This window comes from Rhipicephalus microplus, chromosome 6 (genome assembly GCF_043290135.1).
Source record: "Rhipicephalus microplus isolate Deutch F79 chromosome 6, USDA_Rmic, whole genome shotgun sequence".
In the NCBI taxonomy this organism is placed as follows: domain Eukaryota; kingdom Metazoa; phylum Arthropoda; class Arachnida; order Ixodida; family Ixodidae; genus Rhipicephalus; species Rhipicephalus microplus.
The window spans coordinates 61,062,639-61,082,246 of NC_134705.1; the positions used below are offsets into that span (position 1 = coordinate 61,062,639).

The 19,608-nt window shown below is 48.1% G+C and overlaps 1 protein-coding gene across 1 annotated transcript; it reads right to left on the reverse strand.

Annotated features, from left to right (window-relative positions):
- Positions 1-341: 341 nt before the first annotated feature.
- On the reverse strand, positions 342-19,288 carry LOC119168671 (neprilysin-1). Its single transcript, XM_075867668.1, has 5 exons — positions 19,157-19,288; positions 16,999-17,100; positions 16,675-16,770; positions 15,111-15,209; positions 342-2,604 (listed from the first exon to the last, which is right to left on the reverse strand). The coding sequence occupies exons 1-5, from the start codon at positions 19,286-19,288 to the stop codon at positions 523-525; spliced, it is 2,511 nt and encodes an 836-aa protein (XP_075723783.1). The 3' UTR covers positions 342-522.
- Positions 19,289-19,608: the final 320 nt, after the last annotated feature.

Genomic DNA, 19,608 nt, shown 5'->3' on the forward strand with positions numbered 1-19,608 from the left:
CGTAAGCAGACGCCTCTCCAAACACACCAATCGCCTGCGTAAGCAGACGCCCCTGCGGGGAAGGCCTCTGCCCTGCAGTGCGCGTAGTAAGGCTGATGATGAATATTGATCATGAAAGTACACTAACAATGTATCCAGCGCAAGTAGGTCGTGGGCCTATAAGCACTAATAAATTTGAGCGAGACTATAAAACTGTGTTCCAAACAATGTCAACGTTGAATCCACTCGGGATTATTAAAAAAAAATTGCGTCTATGCAGTGTGTACCCAGTGAACTACAGATCAATAATATTTAACAAAGACTAACATTGTGCAAATGGTTGAGGAAGACAAATACATTAATAACTTTGGCATGACAAGAAAGCACTTTATGCAACAAAGGACTGGATGTTCATGCGTCATATATTACACGCATCAGTATAGATGCGTCAGCTCTCACATATAATCGGCATCTATGGTCTATGGGAAAACGAGTAGTCTCAATGAAGCCACAGGCAGCCAAAAAGCTAGGGCTCCACTGCTGTCACCTGTCGAAAAATGTGCACTTGTTTGGTGGGTTCATAGGCGATTTCACGGGGCAGTGAAAAACTTCAGCAAATATGGGTGAGTTCATGGCCGGGACGTTGCATTCGTCGCGCATGGTTTGGGGCCTCTTAGAGCATATGGAGTAGCAGTATGCCAGGAAAAAAATCTGCAGGTCGGTGAACATCTCCAAGTGAAGAACCTTGAAATCTATCAGGGCTCGATAGTCCCCCGCCACGGCCGAAACGAAGGCCTCGAAAGCAATCTCTAGCCCTGGCATAACAGGCAGCGCTCGCATCGGATGCCATGCGGTGCTGTCCGAGCCTGCGAGAACATCACAGTTTGCCTTTCTTTCGTATGTTGCGGCCGCCTCGGCCCCAAGCCAGGCTTGGCGCTTCCCTGTATCGTCCACCGTGACGCCTATTTCATCGAATGCCCTAGCCATCTGTCGAGCTGCAAAGGAACCGATGGCGCCGTATTTAATCGCCAGCGTAGCGTCCTCGTAGTACATCGGCGGGCTAAGGGTCACTAACGCGATTGCCATTGAGTTCGGTAAATACAGGTAAAGCTCCCGACCATAGCGCGGAACCATGCGAATGTTGTACACGTCCGCGAAATGTTTCTGATTGCGCAGCCGCTGGAAAACTTTGGACGCGTTCACCAGGTTCGTCACGAAGGTGTTGCCGCCCATGTCTGGAAATGCGCTGTACAGTTCCTCCCTCTTTTTCGCGCTGAAGAAGCTTCCATTTGGAAGTAAGACGTAAGACATACTGTTCAACTTAGCGTAGACCATTTCCTTGCTATTGGAGTCCATCCAGCTGAGATTTCTAATGAGGCCCTTCGCTTGGTCTTTGATTCGATGGAAGAAATTGGTCACGTGCTGTCCACCCTCTTTGTCGCGATAGCTGTGGGTAAGCATCTTTGCCCAGCCGAGCAGCCCCAGACGAGATCCGACGTATTCTACGCAGCCGCGTTCTTGCATCTTTACCAGTTCTCTCTCTGTGCCACCGAATCGCAGTGAAGGAGCCCCATAAACAGCCCAGAGGTGCGTCTGTATAAACATCCAGGATATTCCGGTGGTCAGCTTGTCATGACCCAGGGCCCTCAGCAAGTGGTCGAGGTTCTCCAGTATCTTGACATCCTCGACAATCACCGTGTCGTCGCCGGTCCAGTTGTACTGCTTGTCATGCTTCCTTAAAAGAGTAAGCCACAATCCTGCTGGAACTGATGGCGTCTTTCCATCTAGGGCGCTCACTTGGAACCAGTCTTGGCGAGGAGAGCCGTACATAAACTCAAACTTAGCTTTGAGTATGGTGTTCTCAATATCGAGCAGCTCTGCGGCGGTCACGCCAGCTTGCGAGCCGGTGATCTTTAGAACATCGTAATAATTATTTACGTAGCTCTCATATGCTTCGACCGTCCTCACAGCGCGCAACTTCTCCTCCCAGACGTTATCTAGGCGACCGCGGGAGACAAGCAGGGCGACGGACTGGCGCACGGCAACTGCACTGACATCGAAGAAGAAATTCATTTCCCAGTTCAGCGCCAGGTTTACCATGATGTCGAGAGGGTGGGCTGCGTGTCTAGGATCATGCTCGGGCCATGAGAGACCCAGGGAGCGCCGGAGATCAGCGAACTCTTTTAGGTTGTGCTGCTTCTGCGTGCTGGCAATGAGGCAGCTTTCGAAGAACTGCGTAGCCTTGCTGCGCTGTTGCGGTGCTTTACCTTGCCGCGCCAGGTCTTCTTTGGCTTCCTCGATCGCAATGTCTAATGCAGCGGCTACCATTCGTGATTCGGTCGTCGTTTGGCGCCGAGGATCATCCCAACCACCGCACACGAACGCGTGGAAGTCTTGGCATGGGTCGATGGACCAGTTGATGGCAGCGTAAAGCTCCTCACCAAAGGCTGCACAGTCGTCGCTCCGGCACGTATCCACGCGTATTCGGGGCTTTTCCATGGTGACGATGTAGATGAGCACCGCCATCAGGATGAGCAAGACGGTGATCGTCGGGACGACGAACAGCATGATCACCTTGCCGCGGTACATGGCCTCTGCTTCAGCTTTCGCACTTGCTTCGACGTACTGCAAGAAATAAAAAAGGCTTCAGTGGTGAATCTATGCATTTTTTGTGCAATTGGGTTAACGGGCTAATGTTTACACCGCAAGACGTCCTCCACCAAATTTAAACGGCTAGTTGTCATCGGTGGACACCAACGTCACGAGAGGTACGACAGAACAGCGCTGAATTCGTACATGGCACAACACATTACAGAGAACGGATGACTATTCGCCACTTTCGCGACCTATTGGTGGCGCGACTATACATAAAACATGGTGGTCGTTGGGATGGTGGCCCTGCAAGAGACAATACGGGAAAGTACACTTTAGGCGAAGACTGCAATTTTTCGTGCTTGGGTGGCCCTTGATTCATCTTTTGGGAACGTGGGGGAGCGCTAACGTACTATATTAAGTAAATATATGCCGGGTACGATATTGGGAAGATCAAAATGTGCAAAATTGGATCGTGTCATGCAGACGAACTAAGTGCAAGAACTACAAAACTGGAAGTTGCCCTACTCGTGCATAAAATGGATGCGGCATACATTCACAAATCTTAATTATTTGCCTGTTAAATGAACCTTTTTAACCGGTGATGATTTTTCAGGGTGCTAATTTGAACGGGACGCTTAATTTTCTTCCCGGAGCATTGATTGAGGCTCACTATGAAAACAGTCGGCTTTTTTTTTCTACTTTCTCTTTAACTCGAGTAACTCAAAGGGTTACGGTAATATTGAGGTCGTTCACAACGTAGAAAAACGACTACAAACGAGTGACAACAAGCAGCAGCGTCTGCTGTTTGAAGCAGGTTCAAAACTTCAATAATCTCAACAGAGCTTCCGACCACCACCACTCAGCGGCGCCACGGTACCTGGAAGTTTCTATCGCATTGAAGGGAGGGCTACGGAGGCAAAGTGGGCATGTGCCACCGCTGTAGAATACAGCGCCACGAATTCTTCTGTCTTTTCCGCGTGAAAGTAATAAAAAGTCAACTTTATTTTCTACTAGATTCTGTTTACAAGGGGACTCTGCACGCGCCGAGGAGATACCATTATTTGTTGTTACTTCCTGAAAAGTCACTTTGCGTTTTGGTGCATCTGAAAACGTCCTACGTTTTACGAGCACCTCACAGTCAAAATGGCGTCTTCGCTTTTGGTGAGTGCGCGTCGCCCTCCAGCTATTCCGACGACTCTACGAGGGAGCTTGTGTCGAAGTTCTCTCACGAATGGCTGTGTAAGTAGGCGTATCAATTTGTGTGCAGTGGGAATACATGAACGCAGCCACCATTCAAAACGCGAGCCGAACAGGGCAACTTCGCGGAGGAGTGCAGAAGCAGTAGCTCCGCCCACGTAGCCTTCACTTCACTGGCACAGAGAGTCATCCTTGAGTATAGTAAGAAGCATCCTAAAGATAGTGTCTTAAAGGGCCCCTCACATGCTAACGCCGCCGATTTTCATTATATCCGGGGTCTTGCAAGGCGCCGTTTGGTAAGCGCTTTAACAAAATAGTTCATATCTTTTAAGTTTTGTTTACGTGAGACGAATACGAAGTATTCTTTATATACCTCCATTATGTAGCCATTGATGCCAAATATAATATGGCACAATTTTTTACAGGCCAAGCTCGAGTAGGTTGCCGTGATAGGGCTAATTGGTGAAGCATCCTGAACGCAAATAAAGTTAAGATACATTTTCCCCTGAGTCGACGCATAAAACCACACGGACTACATCGATATCAAGTATTTCACTGTGGGTGAGCTTTTTGACCCTTTTTCGAGACTCTTCCGTTCGCCCATCTGCTCAGCTGAGCACGCTAGGTTGAGGCTACGGGGGAGCGGCCGCCGGCCCTTCTCGGAAGGGTGTTTCAGCACTCTACGCAAGGAATGTCTACGCAAGTCCCTGTTGATGGGGAGGATATCACTCCCGATGATCTTCAAGATTCTGGATGGTCTGTGGCTACCACTAAACTTAAACTTTGTGGGACGCATACCCCCAGGACCGAGACGCAAGCAAGCGTCTTCATGCACGGCAACGCGTGGTCGCCTCAGCACTCCCAGGCTGCGGTGAAGAAGCGTCTTATCGCTGCTTCTAGACTTCCTTACCTTCCAAGAGATCACCATCGAGTCATCGTGAGACCTATAAATGGCCTGGACATGAGAACTGTGAGTCAAATTAAGTTCGCGAAGGCACTCGCAGTGGCTGCAGCGCTCAGTGAGGAAGAAGTCACGGAAGACGTGGTATTCCCGAATATGATGCAGAACATTGCAGTTATAAGCACTCCAGCGGAGAGGAACGCCAGAGCGTATCCTAAGATCTCCGCCATTACTCTCGGTACCGCCAGTTTTGATGTTAGTGCCTACCGAGCTGCCCGCGATGACACCTGCAAAGGTATCAGAAGAGGTGTTGACGCGGACATCGGTCAAGAACAACTTTATTCACTTATTGCACACCCAAGGAACCCGACTGCACTCGTACTGAAAAGAATCGAGAATTCCACCACGGTGATCATACTCTTTGATGGACTGAAAGTGCCAAGTTACGTCATATGTGGAAATTGTTTGGTTCGCTGCACCCTGTATCGTCGACAGGCGGATGTCTGTTATGCCTGTGGAAAGCTAAGTCATCGAGCCGATGTTTGTCCCCATTCAGAGGAGGCCGTCTGTAGAGGGTGTGGGATGTCATCTCCTTCGGAGGATCACGTCTGCACTCCAGAATGCAAGTTGTGTGGGGGTCCACATCTCACGGCAGACAAGACGTGTAAGCATCGTTTTCAAGTGCCCTACATAGTCCGTCGACGAAGACGAGAGCGACGGATGCAATATACGATGGAATTTGCGGAACAAGACGCCGACGACATGAACTTCACAGATAGTGGAGGAGACTTCATATCACTACCAGCCGCTGCAGGCGGCCGCGTTACGACTGAGCGCCCGAGCAGCAGCTGGCGCCCGGGTGATGTCAGCCAACAGCTACAACCACCGCGAGGGCGATCCCGTTCCAGAGGCAGAGCAAGGGGCCGTTCGAGATCCAGAGGACATTCTAGATCCAAGGGCCGTTCTAACTCACGGGTGCCTACCGTCCACAATGGTATGCAGCAAGAAAATCAGCACCAGACCTGGGCATCCAAGATCCAGGGCTCCCAACCACAGGTAAAGGGGAGTACCAATCCAGAGCAACACTCAGATATATATGCGCAGATGCAAAGGGTAACTGCTAACCTCAGGGCCATTGTCAAGCAACTCAGGGCTGAAATAGCCGACTTAAGGAAATCACAGCAGGTTTCGTCTCCGTCTCCTTCAAACACAGCTCCCTGTACAGAGGCCACATCGGATGCGAGTCGCGATGAGGTACTCATGGACGTCCATCCAGGGGCAAAACCAACAAAAAGGAGAGCGCTATCACAACCGGCCAATAACGAGGACAGAGATTTCAAAACAGAGGTCAAGGAAAACTTGAATGATATAAAAAATGCTCTCAGGGTGGTGGTCGAGTCGATTGCGGTATTGGACAGCAGAGTCACAAAGATCGAGGCTGACCAAGTTAAAGCTTGACAATCAGCCGAGGCTACTCTGGCCCAAGTAATACCTAAGGTCAGGATCGTGCAGAAGGTGGCAATCCGTAGCGTCTCTCAGGAGAGAGCTTTTGAGGGTCCCAACAATGGCGGGACACCTTAACAATTTCGTATTTGGCGGTGGAACTGCTGGGGCTTCTAATTAAAGAAGGCAGCTCTCCAGCAGTATATTAAATCCCAGCCAATTCGACCACATGTTATTATGCTACAGGAGACGCTTACGGAAACAATGAGCCTGCCAGGCTACACCCATTACATCACGAAACCTCCAGATGGCCGCGGTACCTGCACGTTTGTGTCCAAGAAGTACACTTACATTGAGCACAATTTGCACACGGCAAGTAGCAAAATTGAACACCCTCTTTTAGAAATTATACCTGGCAGCAACCCTAAAAATAGCATTTTCATACTCCACATATATAGCTCTCCAAAAGCCAGGCACCATCGCTTCACCTCATTGTTATCAAAAGCCATTGCGATCGCTAGGAAAGTGGACGCACCCTTTGTTATAGCGGGAGATTTCAACGCACCCCATCAAGCTTGGGGCTACCCTCGCACCACTGCCAAGGGAGCCGAGCTCTGGCAAGCGGTATCGGACCTGAATCTTACTTTCGTCACTGACCCCATGTTTCCTACCCGCACTGGAAATTCTTGCTGTGAGGATACTACCCCAGACCTCACCTTTGTCACAATAACGGGGAAGGTATCATGGTTAAACTTAGGAGAAAACTTGGGGAGTGACCATTGTATTTTGAGTACGACATTACAAATTCAAGCAAAGCCCCCTAAAGATTTCGAGTTTACAGATTGGGACCTCTTCCGTAAGATCAGAGTGAAGAGCGCAGAAGAGAATAATGACTCACTGAATTTCGACAAATGGCTGTCTCAGCTGGACGAAGACGTCACGTCGGCCACCAAAACGATAGAGACTGATCTTCCGGTCAATAAAATGGATAGTAGGCTTGCTCGTCTTCTTGAGGCTAAAAGCGCCCTCCTAGCCAGGTGGAAAGCACACCATATGAATCGTCGAAGACTGCGAAAACGCATCGCAAGTCTTAACCAAGAAATAACGAAGTCCTGTCAGACGCTGGAAAAACGGCATAGGGACGAGATTTGCAACAAGGTGGATGGTCAGATGAAATTTGGGGGAAAATGGAACCTTCTCAAACACCTGCTGCAGGAGACAAAATCTAAATCCCACCAGGCGCGCTTGGTAGACCGAATACTGCACTCAGAAAGGAAGGTTAAATCGGACACGGAAATAACGAAGTGTCTGGCACAGAGATACCTCCCTTTGGAACCAACCCGGCCTCCTTCTGGGTACGCGCAATACACGGGATCACCAGCCTTTGAATTGGACAAGCCTTTCCAGTAAGCAGAGGTCCGCACCATCCTAAACAATCTTAATGGGAACTCCAGCCCGGGCCCGGATGACATTACAAACAAGACACTACGCAATTTAGACGATGACTCTGTCACCTACCTCACCAAAGAAATCAATCGTATTTGGGAGACGGGGACTTTCCCTGAGCAATGGAAAAGGGTGTCGGTTATTCTCATACCTAAATCTGGCCGGAGTCCCAGTTTTAGCAACTTACGACCCATTTTACTGACGTCCTGTATAGGCAAGGTCGCCGAGCATGTCATCAACGATCGAATATCAAAGCACATAGAGAAGACTAACCTGTTTTTCTACAACATGGTAGGTTTTAGACCACACCTATCTACTCAGGACGTCATGAAAATGCTGAAGCATCACATCATAGATCAGGAGACAAAAGACGTTAGAGCTATTCTCGGTCTAGATTTTGAAAATGCCTTTGACAATGTCTCGCACTCTCACATACTTGCCTCCATCTCGTCTCTCAACTTAGGAGCCTACTTTCACAAGTTCACCAGCTCGTTCCTCAGGAATAGGAAAGCCACTATACAGCTTGAGGAACTCAAGTCTGAGCCCTACGATCTCGGTTCCTTCGACACCCCGCAGGGCTCAGTCGTCTCCCCACTGCTTTTTAACATTGCAATGTGCGGCCTTGCTGCAAAGCTCTCAAACCAAGAAAGCATCAAGTTCGCCATCTACGCAGAAGACATACCATATGGAGTGTCGGTGGCTCAGAGGGCTCTGTGGAGAGGTCTCTTCAAGAGGCCGTAGATTGTGTTGAAGTCTAAAATAATGAAATGGCCCTCAAGCTCTCGCCAGCAAAGTCCGAACTTCTCTTATATAGACCCACGAGATGGGGACCCAAACCGAAAAACTGGCAACCACTGGCTGACATCGACGTTTGGCTGCACACGGCATAGGGGCAGCGTATTCCAAGGGTGGACTTCATAGGCGTTCTGGGCATGATTATCGAGGCTAATGGACAGAACGGCCGCACGATCGACCGTCTGACTTCTAAGGCGGAAGGGGTCATCCGACTAATCTCACGCATTTCGAACAGTCGGGGTGGTCTTCGAGAGCACAACCTCCTCAGACTATTCTATGCATTCTTGATGAGCCACATAAGCTATGTCGCATCTATGCACAGGTAGCAACTCCATGAAAGAAATAAATTGAACATCCTTATAAGGAAAAGCATCAAGAAAGTTCTTGGCATTCCTATGCGCACAAGCACTGAGAACCTTATGAAACTTGGAGTCCACAACACACTTGAAGAAGTTATCGAGGCTCAAAAAAAACGGCACAGGTTGCCAGGCTTTCGATCACACCAGCGGGGAGAAAGATTCTGGTTGACACTGGAGTCAACCCCCTGACGCTCGAAGTGCAAAATACGCCACTCGATGATTATATACGCTCTCGCATCAAAGTATGCCCCCTTCAGCGAAATATGCATCCACAGTACAACGCGGGCAGGCATGTCGCTCGAGCCTCGTCTCTTTTAGCTCAAGCTCACAAACACTCGTCTGTTTCACGCTTTGTTGATGCCGCCCAGTATGGCGTTTCCGCTCGCTTTGCGGTAGTATCCGTAGATACTAAGGGTCAGATTTTATCCTCGGTGTCGCTTCGAACCACTTTTTCTTACAAAGCAGAACAGATGGCCATTGCACTCCTTGATCCACAAAGGACTGATATTTATACGGACTCTAAATCCGCTGCTAGGGTCTTCGCTTCTGGTTCCGTATGCAAGGAAGTTTTGAGAATTCTCGCTCACAAGGAACTCACCCACCACACAACTATTTGGTTCTCTGCTTACCTTGGCTTGAGGGTCGGAGGCCTTCCCAATGTCAACGAGCTAGCCCACTCCAAGGCGCGAGGCTTCACTTACCGCACCGGTACTTGTGCTTCTCAGACAGAGGAGTCAGCCACCAGCCTACATTTTAGGGACATTTTGACTACCTTCAACGAGATCACGAAGCATTATCAATTGGGCCGCAAAGCTACTACCGCGAAAAGTACGCAGCGAAGACAACACGAAAAGTTGTCTAGGCCATAGGCAATCTCTCTTCGCATGCTTCAGACGGAAACATACCCTAGCCTCGTAACCTATAGCCATTACACCGATATTTTCAAACTTTGTCCGGACTGCCAGAATCGCAGTGATTTTAACCACATGCTCTGGAGATGCCCCTCTTTACAAAGAAAAAAATGAAGAATTTTTTGAGAACTCCTTTCATTTGATGCTCACGAGTCCGGTTTTCATACAACAGCTCAATGCTGTCCAGAAGGCCCATGATGCGGTGGTGATGATGGGCCTCCCCGTCCCAACGTGGGAGCGGCCCGCGATCTTACCCCTATAAAACAGGGGTGGAATCTTTCAGGACCCCAATAAAATTTTTTCATCCTTCCATCCATCCTCTTCCGTATAGAAAGCATCCCAGGATGCCTTAGGTAACTCTACTGCAGTTTGACATTACACCGTCGCACTCTATGACAACGAGCTTCAACGCATGTTGCTAGCTAGTGCATAAAGTATATCATACACTTTTTGTTCTGCCTATTTTCTGAATAGCAGAAAATTAACTTACTTGCTAAACAATGTACTCGACCGTTATTTATGTTCAGAAAGTTGTAGATAAATAGAAAAACGTCAGTTGCGCCGCAAGGGCGAAGCAATGAATGCGATAGCAACAACTCGGAATGTAATGCTGAGAATGGCTGGCAGATCATAACGTTCAGCGCACTACTCACGCAGAAATGGCGCATGAAAAGAACACACAAATGACGAAGGCTAACTAACAACGTTTACAGCTCGACGCTTAACGTGCTGTTTAAACAAACAAAACTGTGGACTACCTCCCTCAAGGGAACCCTGATGGGATGCGAAGCAGCAGCGGTGCACACGGCGTTGACCCGGTTAAAACGGGCGTCGACGCGGGTGCTGAAAAAATGGTTTGAAGCGAAACTCGGTGTAGTGTTTACTCACTACACCGAGTTTCGGTGTAGTGAGGAACACCGTATGACTGCTGATACGTATACTCAATCCAACACTTTCTCGTAATCTATGAAGGCTATGTATAGTGGTTGGCTGTATTACGAGCATTTCTGTTTTACCTGATTGATAGTATGAATGTGGTTGTCACAAAAGAAGCGCTCAAAAACGGCGCGCCGCCAAATTCTCGTGAAGAAGCGCCGTAGAGATGCCTCGAGGTCAACAATAAAAAGAGAAAACAAACATCCAAAGACTCCGCGGGCGCGCGTTCCTCTCCCCTCGGAAGCGTAGGTTCGCCGACGAACCTCCTCACATTGGTGGCCGAACAAGTCCTAGAAAGTTCTCGATGGAAAGGGGCGTGGTGATGCACGGTTGCGTCATCTTTCGCGGACGGCCCTGGTACAGTCTCGCGCTTTCCCCAGCCTTCGCTGCGTATCGCGCCGACTAAATGATGAGAACTTTCTGGAATCTTGCGCGGAAGGTATTTAATCGAACAGCAGAGATAGGAGATCAGGAGAAGGAAGTTAGCGCCAGTGTGCGTGGGGTTATCCCGCCGTGTCTGTCGGTGAAGGTTTTGTCCTTAGTGACAAAGCAGGAGAAAAAGAAAGTATGCGCCAGAGTGCGTAGGGCGTTCGTCTTGTGGGCGAAACCTTTTGTCTTCCGTGACAAAGGAGGAGAAGAAGAGGATTTCCTTCTGAGGGTTGAAGACTCGAGCTACAGACAAGAGTGTGTGTCAACCGCTATCGAACGAAGACGCGTGGCAACAGCTGCGTGTGTGAAGCCGACGTGTTTCCGGCAAAGAAGTTTGGAGCCTGGAGAGCAGCCAATTGAAGACGCGAGGTTTTTTGGAAGAGAAACTTCGGGGGTAGCGGAACGACAACAACGCTGGACTTTGAGTGAGTGATTCTCGGAAGAGTATCATCCAGACTTTTGTTCCAAGAACTTTGGACTGAATAAGTTTTTTAACTCTTTAGTCTTTAAGTGTCTTGATTGTTCGATATATGCGACTGCATTGTAGTGCGTATTGTTGTGTGTGTCCGTTGTTTCGAGTATGGCTGATTATACTGCGTAGTACGTTGTTTGAATGGTGACATATTGTATTCAACTATGGTCGAGTGTGCATACTTGTGTATCGTTTTGATCTGCCATAATTGAGAATATAATTTTGTTTTGTTTATCAACTCTCGGCTCTGACTTGTTCTTTGGGCCACAGCCGGCGTCCGCTGGCGCACCAAATAGGACCACTTCCAAATTGTCCATGCTTTCGTGGAGCGGTTCGGGGGGCCGATACTTCGGCCCTTGGAATTAGCCCGGCGATCGCCTCCCGAATTAACGGGACTCGTGACAGTGGTCTGTTGAGTAGCCTCTTCAAAATTCTGCTTGTCCTTTTGGTTATCTGAGTTCTAATATTGTCTTAATTCTTTTAGCAATTACCTTCGTAAACAGCTTTCATACGATGGAGAGCAAGCTGGTGGGCCTGCAATCCTTCAAGCCCTTGTCAACTCCTTTCTTACGTATTAAGATGATGTTTGCATTCTTCCAAGATTCTGAAATTCTTCCCGTCAGGAAACACTTCGTAAACAGGCTGACTAGTTTTTCTAGCACAGTCTCACTCTAAAGGAAAATTACCCTAAAAAGGAGTAACGGAGCCCAATAGGTGCACGCGATGAATGGATAGATCATTTAGGAGCAACCACAGAGGGAAGCGTGCCACGTGCAAACAACTTAGTCTCCAAACACGCTTCAAAGGAATGAACCGCCCGGTGAATGCAGGCAGTGCGAAAAGCTTTGCCAAGATCACTGGCCGTCCTCCTCCTCTCCTGGCTCAGTCTTTCCTTGTATTGTGCTGGCGACGGTTTGCGTTGCGTCGCGCTCGTAGTGCTCGACCACAGCCGCCTGGAATCGACGATCTAGGAATTACGACGTGGTGCTTGTGTGTACGCTTGGATGAGCGTGGCCTGCTGCTTTTACGTTTCGCTACACCCATGAAGTCTGGAGCAAGTCTTGACACGTCACCACGCCGCGCTGTATATGTCTGGATTCAAGATAGTCACGACCAACACGCGGCAGCAACAGTTGGGAAGTCCAACATGGCGGCCGAGAAGACAGCAGGTCTATCGGATATATACTTCAGTCTGACTCAGGGCAGAAATCAGGGCTGGATTCTTTCGCAAGTGGGTTACCATTTTTTATTCTACTCAACTTGTCGCGTGTGCAATGCGGATCGCGCTTGCCGGCAACGGGCTCGGTCGTGTTATATATCGCACGCACGAAATGCACCGCGAAGGTCAGCTTGGGCGTCTGCAGTTCGCCTGTGCTTTGCAATCGCCTGAAAATCGACTGCCATTGCCGTCGGCCTCCTGTACGCTCGCTCATCGAGTATCCGCTTGTCTTCGCCGCCGCGATGAGTTCCGGGCTGATGATATTGGGCTGAGACCTCGTCGCTGTGTTGGGAGTCGGCGAAAACACGTTGTGGGTTCTCGTAACGAGCTTGGTTGTAGTATGTCGCGCGCTGTAAGTGCACCAGCACGAGCTGGCGGGGCTTTCGCTAGCGTCGGAACTCGGTGAAAATTGGCCGCCATTACAGTTGGCTTTCCTGTCAGTCGGTCACAAGCGGCCAGGCGCCGTCCATTGGCTGCGGCGTCACACTCGCGTTTGCGCGCTACACTCGCTCGAGATGGTGGAAAAGGGCCGCATTACCGTCGATTTCTTCGGCGCTAGCTCCAAACCAGCTCGGTGCTGTTCGAGGCGGCGGCCAAGCGTACGCTCGCTCTCCTGTTCGAAGTTCACTGGCGGCAGACACTCCGCGTGCAGCGCCGTGTTTGGTCTCACGTTCGCTTGCTCAAGCTGAACGACGTCGCTCACTTAGGACTCGCCGACTTGTTGGCAGCGCGATAATTGGCGGAGTTGGGGCTGCGGCTGCCGCTCTTAAGCTGTTGCGCTACGAGGATCGAAATGACTCTTTGACGATGTGTGACATCACGGCGAAATTATTAGCTTGTCATATCTCGCGTATGTTTTTATTTCACCTTGCACGTATTTCTCATATGCATTCGCATTTATCCTCTGTCACGTGTGACTCACTGTTTTACTTATTGTGGAGCCGTGGGCACACATCGTGCTGAAGGCTGCGTGCGCTGGCGTCTGCGATGCCTGTCATCCTTCGCTTTCGTCAGAGCAGCTTCAGAATGACTGTGCGACATGTGAAGGTGAAGTTATTTGTATGTCATGTTTTGCACGCATGTTTTATAATAACTTGCACGTACTTGTCATATGTGTGCATCGTCTTGTGTCACGAGTGTAACCATTTTTACTATTTATTGAACGTACAGCCATGAGGACACAACAGGCAGAAGGCTGCGTGCGCTGGCGTCTGCAATGCCTGTCATCTATCGCTACCGTCGGAGGAGCTCCACAAGAAGTGAACAAGATTTGACAACGAGACTCGACTTGTACACATCGCTATGAATTCACTTTAAAAAATGAAGAAACTTCATGTGTATGTAGAAAAATAAGAAAATACGATGTCTCACTTTTGACTTTCGTGTTGCCGTGACTGCGAAAGCAGTTACACATAGCTGGCTAGCTACTTTTTCACGTGTTGTTCTTTGCGCTATTTTTGCTCACTGCGCATAAAAACAGGCTATAAAGTATTAGGCCTGGTGGAAAACGAATGAAAATCCAATGTTTGACTGGGGGTCATCCGATTGGAGTATTTGAGTCGATCAACCGTTCGTCCGGCGAGCTGCAACTGTGAGGACTAACGGTTGCCCGGTAAGGTGTAAATGTGGGGATTAACAGTTGCTCCATAAAGTGAAAATGTGAGGACTAAATGTTAGTCCTCTGAGGTGAATTGTGGGACTAACGGTTACTCACTAAGATTTATATGTGAGGACTAAATGTTAGTTCCTTGAGCTCGTTTGAGGAAACTAACTGTTAGACCCGGTGCCGTTTGTCCTTAAAGAGATTAATGGTTGTGGCAGCCCCATTAGTTCCCAAAGGACAAACCACACACCCTTTTAACACAGTTTTGGGTTACAGTGTGTGTTCCATGTTTCAGCAGGTTTGATGTTACCTGATCCTCACCAGCGGTTTTGCCTATTTCCGTGCTCTCCGAGGCTTTTCTGACTTTTATCATTACTGGTGGACTGACATCTGGGCTACTGCTAGTTCTTATATGAAGGTTATGGTTGTCCCGGCAACTGTACAGATCTCTGTAAAGCTCCTCCATTATTTAACTATCCTATGCGTATTGGTAACTCCTTTGCCTTGCTTGTTCCTTAGAGCATACATTTCGTTTTTGCCTATCCCAACTTTTCTCATGACTGCTTTGACGCTTCCTCCGTTCTTCCGAACGTGTTCAATTCTCTCCATGTTATAACTTCTGACATCGGATACCTTACGTTTATTAATCAATTTCGAAACTCCGCCTACTCTATTCTGTCTGTTGTATTTGAAGCTTTCAGGCTTTGACGCTTCTCGATAAGCTTGATCCCAATCCTCAAATATACCAGGTTGGCTTAACGGCTGCAACAACACTAGGTAAATCATGGCGTTCATTTTTGCCTCGAAAAAGTACCGCCAACGCACCTGTCCTTTAGCGCTAATTGATTTCCTCGGATGCAGGCGGGCAACAGTGGTAGGCGCTGTTCGGAGCAGAGCACCAGCTTCCGTCGTCCAGAGTGAAGTCTGCGAAGCAGGAATTGAATATATTTGGATATAATTGAGCATGAACAAAAAATGCATTTTTGAGTTACAGAAAAGCAAACACGCAACGATTTGACGAGGTTTCTGACCGTAATCGAACTTTTTGTTCAAGACGTAATGCTTCGAACTTCAGTTGTACGTTTCCCTGTCTGATAAAACATGGTCTTCGCAGATTTCACATTAGTGTGTAATGTCCCTAAGAGTGGCACAGTGATAACGTAAAGTCATTCGATGAAACAAAAAGCTATCACTAAGAGCAATGCAAGACTTGCTCATGTACCCGAAGGCTTCACGCAGAGAAATGGTCGCTTGAAATAGCATCCTGTTTTCCTGTGCTCGACAATAAAGAGTCAGGAAGCCTTCGTTCACCACTGTCGAGGATTGGGGGCTTGCACTGCTTGTGTTACCCAATTTTTTATCTATGCATTGTAGGAGGTGCGGCTGTGATCCGATGGTAGACACGTGCACAATTCTTGACAGAAATAGAAATCAGCTGAGGCGGCACATCACCCAGGCACGAAAGATTAAGAAGGTGGGAGAGATAAGCATAAACAAGCCGTCAATTTCTCCGACCAAAAGGATTGAGATGTTCTGGTTGTGACAACGCCATTTTAAAAGTGGCAAGCCTTTGTAGTTTTGAACGTCTGCGCATTTATCAGAATACAACAAGTAGTGAATGTATCGCCACAATAAATTTCTCGAATCGAAAGAAGCCCCATTGTGGGTGTATATGTGTTCGTTTTTTTCAACTGCGTTCCTTGTGTGGTGAAAGATCTCTCCAAAATTTTCTGGAACCGAATATTTTAAATGAGAAGTGCGCAAGATAACCACCCTACCTTTAGGGCAATGTGGTAAACGCTGACCGTGAGGGTAAAGGGATTCATACGGTGCGATAAAAAGTCAAGTACATTTCATTTCCTTTAAAAGCACAACGTTGTCAACTGTGAAACTGCGAAATAGAGCAACTGATAAAAGTAAAATGTTCAAATTCATACCTGCGTCAACAAACTACTTATATTTTACTTGAATGCCCTGACTACACATGAACCTTTCACTCGCTTCATCGCTAGAATAGCGGCTGTGAACTTCTGACGTTTAGGGTGCCTTCGCGATCGCTGGAGCGCGCTATCTCGGCAGGCATCAGCGGACGGCTCGAATACACTTCTACATGCTGCACGCTAAACGTGAACAGACAGCGGCACGAAAACCGGAGCTCTTTCTGAAGCGGCCGCATTCTCTTTTATCAGCGTTTCGAAGAGTTACACGAGATTATATCGAAAGGAGTTGGCGGCCTGCCTTAATTGGTATCGCGTTACAACTTGTTTCTATCTCATTCATTTCTCTGGTCTTGAGGATAAACAGCCTTTTCTTTTTTTTGCTGAAGTAATTGTCGGCTCTTCGGTTCTGCAAGGTGAAAAAGCGCGCAGTTCATTGCATTAATCCGCACCTTCTCAGTTATAAAGGCCACCTTTGCAGACTCTCTGCGTGGGCCGTGCGCTTCAGGGAGTTGAGGCTGCTGGGGTGGTTCCGGTGTGACACAGGGCTGTAAGGTGAAAATATCGGCGTCACGGCGTCAAATATTATTTAACTGCATTTGCTACGAGATTTCGCAAATTTGGGAATTGTTAATAATACATCAAATATGTCAGTCATATTCTGGGTTAGGGTTCCTCGATGAAGGCGGCCCACAGGGCATGTGGGAAGGCGCCAAGCAATAGTTATGTCTCGAGAAAGGATGCAAGCATCCCCACTGTGGAGAGTAAATTCGCACCTTTCCTTTTGATTTGGCAGCCTTTAGTGGTTCTTTAGAAGGACCAGGCTGCGCAGGCACTGCTCCTGGTGGCGCTGCCGGTTCATCCCAGCCATCCGCAGCCTGGAAGCGTACATCACCAGTCATTCTATTTAAACGCTGCACAAATACACGGACATTTCGAAATGGGTGGTCAAACGTGGCTTATACGCCAAATACATGTCACGTAAAACAAACGCGAAAAGGCATTGCTTTCTGTTTAGATCATTTGTCGAATCTTAGCGATTTTCCCTTTGACCGTGCGATGCGCAAAACGCCAAAGGACTATACCCTATTGCCTCCTCCAATAGGGTATAGTTGTCGCAAGAAGCGTATGGCTTAATGCAAAAGCTGTTGTAAGAAACTGTGAACATTTACCCAACTACATCACGTTGGTATCCTTAATGGTTTTGGGACGTTAAACCCCACAAATCAATCAATTGGTATTCTTAAGTAAACGTGTAGCATATAAAGTGGCAACGGAGGCGAACGCGACCCTGCACTCATTTCAGCTTGTCGTCTTTAATGGGTGGTTGAAATAATAAGTGTATATATGACTCGCAATTTAACCGCCGAAGTTATTGTTCAGTCTCGGTGATCGCTGTAGTGGGGACTTCGCATTAAGTTTCATCCTTTGGCCAGTTCTTTGCGCAAGAACGCTAGATAAGCGCGGGCTTCATTTAAATGCGGAGCATTTTATAGTCGTACCCACTAGCAAATCTGGAGTCGGCGGTGTTGTCGACATTCCCGCTGCGCATACTCGCGTCTCGTGCAAACTGCCCCCCCCCCCGCCGCTCTCTCGCCTCGCAAGGCCGACGCAGGCGGCGTCTGTTAGTTAAAACCGACTGCTCACGCTACACAATTGTTCACTGGCCTCCCCGTATAAGTAAGCACTGATCGCGCGTTTGGAAATTAGTCAAAGGGATCTTCACTTGGCTTTTGTTTGACTTCGCGCTTTGCTTCACTCGAGTGGATGCGACGGAAGCAAGCAACCGGTAGGGGAGGCACAACGCAACATCAGCGCCCCACCACTCGTCGAAGGCCACTCTTCTCTTTCATTCAATAAATAAAAAATAATAAAGACGAAATAGCAATAAGCATCCCAAAATCATTCGCAATTACGCAGCATTCACGAGATACCCCCTCCCCTCTCCACTCTGTGACAAATTTACTCGATTTAACCTAAAGGAAAGACGCGGGCACCTTTTATTTTTTATTTTATTATAACCATAAAGATTGCTAGCCGAGTGAATTATGTTGCATAACAGGAGCTTTTATTACTGAGACACGCACGAAAGAAAGATTCGTCACAACCTAATGAACAGGCAAGAGCTTAATTTCCGAATGTTAATTTGGAGGAGCATTGACATGAATTTCCGCAACTTTCGTATTGTTGCTGAAAAAAAAAGTCTGGTGTCGAGTACATTTAAAAGAAGTGTCGTGGTGCCTCGGAATGGACTGTACATCTGTTAGTTCGCAGACGCAGCAGGAATGTATTTACTATTCAAGGTCCTTTATATTGCAGTGCCACTGGCATGCGCATGCATATCGATTAAAATATTTTAATATTGAGCTAAAATATTTTGCATGTTTTCGAGCCACGGTGGATGCAGAGCCCAAACCTCGCGCACTAGAAAAAAAAAAGGTGACTATTTTGCGACGCCTCGAAACTGCTTCACCACTTTTCTTGGACCGTACCGATTCCTTTAGACGCACAAAAACACAACTCGTCCGGAACGTGTTCATACCGCAAGATCCGTCATATCGTTCCCGCCAAGCGCGTGCGTGCCAATTGAACTATTGTATCAGTTTCGTGCGTGAGAATATTGATCTCGAAATGTGGTGGCCAGGAGCGTAAGTCATGCCCTTCTTCACAGCAGATAGAGGCCACGGCAAATGAGGCACCGCAGTCGTATTACTTTTTTTTTATTTTGTTTTATCTTATATTACCTCGCAGAATTTGAAAAAATGCTTAGCGTGAAGGGGCCTTACAGTACAATTCAATACCTTATGTACTCGTGTTAAGTTCAACAGGATAAAGAAAAAAATACAAATTATCCAAACAACCCGGCTCCGGCATGCGATAGCTTTAGGCCAGGGATTTGAAAAAGAAGCGGTGCCCAGTCGCCTTCGCACTCACCTTGCCGTCTTCGGCAACTCGCGACTTTTTCGGTTTCTTGACCTTCCCGCTGTCCTTGGAAGAAGTAGACTTCGCGGACGAGGAAGACTTGCTGGCTGTAGAGGTCACGCTGGCCTTCCTCGCGTCGGCCATATTGTGGTTACAGGAAGCAGGAAGCCGTGGAAGGTCACAAATCGAGGACTTGGGGTCGGTGATGAAGACGGGCGTCTTGACTAAGCGCGGCACGGTGCTTCTTCTACTTTCTCTTGGGCGCATGCACCTCGCGCACTTCGTGCGTCGTATGCGACGACGAAGATGATCGCTCTAGTCGTGAATTGTGGCACATAGCATGTGCATTCCACATGCTTACCATTAAAGCATATTAAAAAAATACGCTCTTCACTTAGTCGTTTACAGCTTGTATTCATTTTCGAACCGAGAACATTTTTAATGAGCCTTTGTCCAAAGTACAT